Here is a 6,939-nt window from a genome sequence, read left to right as displayed (position 1 = left end):
TCGGGGAAGCTAGGGCCCCAAAGATCCCCGGGCCCTACAAGCCCCATCTCCCCCCGACCCTTGTTTGCCCTCTCACCCGGGGAGACAGCCCTCGAGAGGGTGTGGGGCTCCCCACGTGCCTGGCTGCAGATGCAAGGGGCTCGGCCCCCCTCTCCAAAAGGTCCCGACCTCGACCTCGATCCCCTTGCAAGTCCAGGATGAGGGAGGGGAGAGGGGGATCCTCCTCGCCGGCCATTCAAGAGGCCCGAAGGTGACAGGGACTTGGGGCCGGGCTGGCGGGCTCCAGGGAGGGGAGGAGGGAGGCAGCCGCCAGGCAGGCTCCGGCTGGGTCCTCACGTCACGGCCCCCAGGGCAAGAAAAGGCCTCGAGAACCTTCCCTTGCCCCCTCCCCCCCTCACAAATACACCTCCGCTGGGGGTGGGGACAGCTGGGAGACCAAAAGACGATCACGGCCTCACTCTTTTTTTTATTGAATGTTTCAATAATAAATTAAGCTTCAAAAGGCAACTCCCCGAACAGCCTGGAGGCTGGCTGGAGGGGAGGGCTGGAGGAGGGTGTCAGCCTCCTGGGGGACTTTTCCCTGGGAGGGGGTCAGCGACGCGCCCTGGAATTACCTTTCCCTGGCGGGGGGGGAAAACCCGCCTCCTCCCGCGTGCGACACAGTTAAGTCCGCGCGGAGCTGGCCGCGCTCCGCACGCGCTCTGGGGCGCCTCGGGTCAGCGGGGTCCAGGCGGAGACACCGGGGGGCCGCGGGGGGACGTTCAGGCCCGGCCGCTTCTCCCCCAACCCGGAGGGGCGCTGCCTTGCCAAGCCGGGTCTGGCGGCGAGGGGATCCTGCCCCTTCCCCCCAGCCTCTTCTTTTGCACCCTGGTGCAAGAAGACAGTTTTGCCTTGCGTTTCCCATGTCGCCGTGAAAAGGGAGAGCGAGCCTAAAACGAAAACGTCCGCAAGTCCTCGAAACGTATTTTTGGTCGGACTCGTGTGGGAACCACGGACTTAGGGGACCAGAGCATTCTTTTTCCATTAAAACTTAAGTATCTGAAATTGCTATTCTACCCAATTCTAATCAGCCCTCTTTCCGTCTCTCGTTTTGCTCCCTAATTTAAAGGAAAAGTAATTTCAGATTGAAGCGGCTCCCTTCGCTCCAGTAAGGGACTTTTGTTTTTAGCTTTGTAACTTGAGTGACAGCTCATTTGGGTTCCGTGGGGGCGGTCTTAATTACTTAAAGGCCAGAGAAGAGGGCTAGAGGAAGCAAGGACAGAAAGACTCCTCTTGCAGGAAAGTTTTCTAAAGAAAGCACTTAACACGAGGCCCAGAGACATTTCAATAAAAATTTATTGAAATTTCAATGTTTTTTTAAAGAGAGGGGAAGAAATACAGAAAACCAAAGAACTCATCAACAATTATAACACAAAATATACCTTCATGAATTTTTGCCTTTAAACCATCTCTCAGCACCTGACTTGTGAACTGTGAATATATCTCTATAGGCACCAATTCAAAACACCATCAATATTGAAGACAGTAGTCAATTCCACTTCGTTTTGAAGAAATCAGACTAGCAAATACAAATACAAAAGAAAAATTAGAAAGTCAAACCACAGCCTCTGCACTCCCCACCCCCCCACCCCCCAAGCAATCTCAAAACCACACTTGGGGTGTTAAATTTTAAGGAATTTAAGGTGAGCTGGGATGTGGCACCACCTCCCCAGTTTGGGGTGAAATAGGCAATGGCACTTTGCCCCACTCTTGGACACTAAAAAAGAAAAGAACTTTTTTTTTTTTTTTTGCAGACAACTCGTTTGAAAAGTGTGTTGGTGTTAGTGCATAAAGTGTGTTTTCTAGTTTTTTAAAAGCGATCCTGTGACCTTGAAGTAAAATTGATGAAAGGAAAACAGTAACACAAAACCTGATAGCTGCGACCCTATTTACATAGAGCTATGTACAACGTCAATAAATTAAAGTTTAATTTTCCAAGCATTCATATTCCACCTATTTACAAGGGTTATCAAATAATTACATAAATACTTTGTCTAATAGTCTCGCTTCTTCTTTATTATTTTTCTTAAAACCTTGTTATTGCATATACAGGAAAGAGAAAGAACTGCCAAAGGACATAAATCCTGCTACAGAGCTTAGATAAAATAAATTCATTTTTGTGTTTTCCCCACCCCTTCCCTCTAAATCCTCCCCCCTTGGGGTTGCCGACGGGAGGGTAGAGAAGAGGGGGGAGAAAGGTGTGGGGTCATGTTCTGTTCTCTCTAAAAGCAAGCATTCAAAATAAAAACCACAAATACATTACTGTGGAACATGCAAGAAGAGACCTATAGCGGCTCTTAAAACATCACAAGAATATTAAAAAGACACAGATTTCCTTAATAGAGACCAAACAAGGATGGCAAGGACTTCCCTCCCCAAACAACGCTGCTCAGTAATTTATTCAGAACTGATATGCAAGTCACTATAAAGTTTTTAATCTTCACAAACAGAATCATGTTAATGTAGTCATTAGTCCCCAGTATTTTTTTTTAATTTTGTTTTTGTTTCTACTTGACACGGTGAAGGAAAAAATATATAAATCTGCACTGGGGGAGAAGCCTTTCCACACCTCCCCTCCTGGTGGGCCTGGCTACCTTTTTCTTCCCACAGCTCCCAGACCAGCCTGGCTGGAGGTGCTCTGGCCATAAATGTTTTCACTCCCACCCCAATAGCTCAATGCAACAGACATTTCTGAGCCCCAGAATCTGAGCCAGATCCCGGATATATAAACCACGCCAAGAAGACAGGGCCTGTTTCTAGCATATTCTCTAGAGGGAGTCCGGCACCCCTTCCCAGACAGGACTGCACAAAGAAGGGCCAACCCCACTGCACGCCCGTGGTTTATTTTACATCCAACAAAGTGCACTGCAGACTGGACTGGACTGGAATGAAGAGATTTTTTTCTAGGGAGGGGTTTATGGGGACCCGCTGCGGGACCTGTCCGGCTTGGCTTCCAGGCCGCTGACCAACCGCTGGATGCTCTGCAGTTCGCTGGTGGCCGCCTCCTTCTCGGGGCAGAGTTTGGGCGACAAGGACACAGAGCTGGAGGAGAGCGTGGAGGAGCGGCTGTTGAGTTCCGAGCCTGAGTCCACCGCCACCGAGGCCGGGCTGGCGGCCAGCGCGGCGGCTTTGCCGTCCAGGGGCCCCGCGGCCGCCGCCATGGACGGCAGGGCTGTGGTGAGCAGGCTGCCGCTGTCCGGGACCGGCATGGGGATGGAGTAGGGGCTGTAGCGCAGCCGCGGGCGCATGCTGTTCAGGTTGAGGAAGGGGTGGCGGTGCACGGAGCTGGAGGCCGCGGCCGAAGACGCCGCCGCCGCCGCGGCCATGTACGTGTAGGGGTAAGGGAACAGGCTTCCAAAAGGCGACATGGCCAGGCCCTGCGGGAAAGGGGAGGGGAAGAGAAACGCAGGCAGTGAATCGGGGCCGAGTAGGGGCTGCGCGATGGGGAGGAGCCAACCTGGTCCGTCCATCTCCCCCCTCCCCACCCCCAACCCCACCACCTCTACCTTGGGGCCTCTGGCAAGTCATTCATCGCTTGCGGTGTGGGGAGGAGGCGGGGGAACACTCAAACTTCCCTCTCTAGGTCCACTTGACTCCCTATGCCTCAGCTTTCTTATGGGGGGAAAAAAAAACCCAGGGAAATACTAAATAGTTCATTTACTGATTGGGACTTTGGATATTAAATGAGCTAACGCCTGCAATGGGCTTCACAGGGCACCTGGCCAATAGAACTGCTAGAAATTCTCCCACTGGGGGTCAGTTGCTGCACCTGTGAAATGGGGCTGCAGTCTAGTCCAGCCACAAGTAAGGTAGCTGAGTGAAAACCACCACGGGGCATAAATTATGGGACATACATTTCTTTCATTCTTCCTCCCCCACCCCCAACACAGCCCTCCACTCTAATTCCAGAGTTTCTCAAATGAAAAAAAACTCCAGAGAAGATCCTTTAAGCTAAAGGAAATTGGGGGTTGTGGGTGCAAAAGGCATTGGCTCTAAAGAGAGACAAAGAAATCACCCAGCCTGATACACTGGTATTACAGGTGGAGAAACTGAGGTAGGCCCCAGGGGTGCAGGAAGTCCCTCAGTGGCAGAAGCAGAATTTAAAATGCAGGCACCCCAGCCTGGGCTAGTTCTCTCTGCCCCTTGCCTTGGCGTACCATTAATACTTGTGTGCCCAGGCAGCCCCTCACCCACCTATCCACTGCCCACCTAGAACAAGGTCTCCAGGCGGGCATCACAGAGAGGAGAGCAATGGGAAAAGGCCAGAAGCCAACCCTGTTCTCAGTTCCCTCCTCCCCCCAGAGGGGAGGACAACCCTGCTTCTTGGCTCAAGAGAAGGGAGACGAATGTACTCAGACAAAACAAAGGCAAGGGCGTGCAGAAAACCCCACAGAACCTTTTCGCCGGGTTCAGAGCGTTTCCAGCGGCTGGGGACTTCTCCCCAGCTGCCCTGCCCCCCAGCACAGCTGTCTGAACCACACAGAGGCTGCCAGGCCTGCCACAGCCGAAGCCTGCCCCTATCCTCTGACATTTCCCACACGGGCACAAACCGTTAACCCTTTGGGGGACAGGGGACAAGCTTCCCACAGGAGGAAAGGGTCAAGACTCAACTCCCACCCAAGGCGCCCCTCCCCCAGCCATGGTCTCCCTCTTGTCTGATTCCTGGTGGCTGGTTGGCTAGGAGCCAGTTCAGAGATAAGAGACATTCCCACTTTGAAGCTAAAATCAGAGACCCTGAAAAAGGCCCTGGAGTCAGACCGCCTGGGGTAGAGTCTCTGCGGCACCACTTACCAGCTGTGTGACTTTGGTTAAGTTACTCAACATCTCTGGGCCTCCGCCACTTCATTTATAAAGTGGAGGTGACAATAGGGCCACTGAAGTCAGAATAGACCAAGTGCCAGGTAAATGCTAGGTATAGCTTCATTATCACTATTACTACCTAGCTCCTCTACTAAAAACAGACCTGAACTAAAAAAAAGAAATTTTTTTTTAAGCTTTTGGTTGGAGCGTGAGGTTACGCTGAGTCAATGAGGTAACCCTTGACCTAGCAATTATTACTAGTACTACCACCATTATTATTATTCAAAGCTCCTCCTCGAAGGGCACTGGGTGAGGGTCTGGGATTCCCAGGGCCGGGAAGCCAGAGCGAATGGAGAGAGGGTCTGGAGAGCCCGGGGGAAGACCCCTCATTACCTGAGAGGCCAGGACGTGCTGCTGGAGGTGGAAAGGCAGGGTGGCCGCCGACGCCCCCGACAGTCCCTGCGCCGCGGCGGCGGAGGCCATGGCCGTGGAATCCAGGCCCGAGACGCCGGTGGAGGCCCCGGACACGGTGGCCAGCAGGGGCCCCATGCCCGCCGCCATGCTGGAGAAGGCGCCCCCCATGGCGAACTGGCCGGGGTGCAGGAAGAGCGGGTGCCCGTTGAAGAACTGCTGGCCGGCCAGGCCGGGGGCGAAGCCGAGGCCGGGCAGGGGGCCCTGGCCCAGGTGCGCGGCGGCGGCGGCCGCGTCTGTCTGCACCGTGAGCGGCGCGAAGGCCTCCTTGCCCGGCAGCGCGCGCCCCTCCTCGGCCTTGGACGTGGCCGCGCCCTCGCGGCCCGGGCTCCGGCGCTCCTCGGCGCCCAGGCCGCGGGTGCTGGACGAGATGGTGGCCGGGCTGTGGCGCGAGTCGGGCGACGCCTTGTCCAGCCGCCCGCTGTCCCGGGGCCGGCCGCCAGGCTCGGCGGCGAAGAGGTGCGCCTTGACCGCGGGGCTGCCCTTGTCGCGGCACGGCTCCTCCGACGTGGTGGTGGAGATCTTGGCCGCGTCGCAGGCCTCGGGGCCATGCTCCTCTTTGCTGTCGGCCTCGGCGTCGCTCTCACCCTCGCTGGGACACAGATCTACCATAAGAGGGGCACAAAAGCCAAGCGGAAGGGCGTGAGCTGAAATCTGGGCCAGTGGAACGCCAACTCGGCCATTTACAAGGTGTGTGGTCCCCCGGGAATGCCGCTTAACCTCTCTGTGCCTGTTTTCTCATCTGCAAAGTGGGAGTGATGACACCTCACAACTTTAGTGGGATGTGTCAGTAAGCTAAGAATGAATGAATTTAAAATATTGGGATAGAACTGAACCCCTTCTCCCACTGACGCCCTGCCCCAAATCGCTAGTGGATTTTACTATTTTTTTTTTTTACAATCATCCATTGAGCTCCTACTGCGTCAGACAAAGCCTTTCCCCACTCCGTTGCATTTACCTTTTTTGTTTTTTAAGTAAAATTAAACTCATCCTAGAACTCACTTTGGGAACACCTAGTTACTATGCAGAGTCTTAGTTCTGTGAGTGACCAAGATTAACACCTTCCACAAAATTGCCAATTCTTTCAGAAGGATTTGTTTGAACCGTGGCGTCCGAATGGGTAGCAGCAGAAATGGACAGCCGCCCCCAACACACACACTCAGCGGAGCCTCCTGTTTGCCCCTGTCCCCACGGACAGAGGTGGGAGCAGCCCACTCACTGCCCAGAGACAATCACAGATTCTCTTTCGCTGTCACCACACCCTCCTCTGTGGGTGTCCTACCAGAAAAGTAAAAAAAAAAAAAAGGGATCCTATTTTATGTGTAAAGTTTAAAGGGATTGAAGTCATAATGGACTTCCATTTTAATTCACTTAAAAACAGGTTTCTTCCCGTGGAGAGAGAGAGAATGCGTGTCTTTCCAAATAAACAGTACTTGCTCTTTAAACACGGGAACTCAGTGGGGATTTGAAGCGTCTTGTCCCCTCCCACTGCCCCCACCCTCCCCACTCAGATCCCCGCCACCGCTGCCCCGCTTCTCTCCCAGTGCCCATTGCTGCTCTATGGCTGGCTGGTTTCTCAGTCACCTTCCCTGTTCCAGGTGGCAGAGAATCCCTTGCCCCTCTCCCCCC

General features: G+C 53.9%; 1 protein-coding gene across 2 annotated transcripts in view; it reads right to left on the bottom strand.

Moving 5' to 3' along the window:
* Nucleotides 1-1,317: 1,317 nt before the first annotated feature.
* Nucleotides 1,318-6,939, bottom strand: part of TBX3 (T-box transcription factor 3) — a 13,197-nt gene continuing 7,575 nt past the window's right edge. For both annotated transcript variants that reach the window (XM_025889713.2, XM_025889714.2), the window contains 2 exons: nt 5,233-5,915; nt 1,318-3,416 (listed from right to left, as the gene is read on the bottom strand). In XM_025889713.2, the coding sequence (XP_025745498.1) occupies nt 2,955-3,416; nt 5,233-5,915 (1,145 nt within the window). In that variant the 3' untranslated portion in view covers nt 1,318-2,954. The remainder of the gene's footprint in view (nt 3,417-5,232; nt 5,916-6,939) is intronic.

This window comes from Callorhinus ursinus, unplaced genomic scaffold (genome assembly GCF_003265705.2).
Source record: "Callorhinus ursinus isolate GAN/ISIS: 27379988/994484 unplaced genomic scaffold, GSC_fseal_2.0 scaffold41, whole genome shotgun sequence".
In the NCBI taxonomy this organism is placed as follows: domain Eukaryota; kingdom Metazoa; phylum Chordata; class Mammalia; order Carnivora; family Otariidae; genus Callorhinus; species Callorhinus ursinus.
The sequence above is the reverse complement of the archived record's forward strand: the minus strand, read 5'-3'. Positions and strand labels throughout refer to the sequence as shown.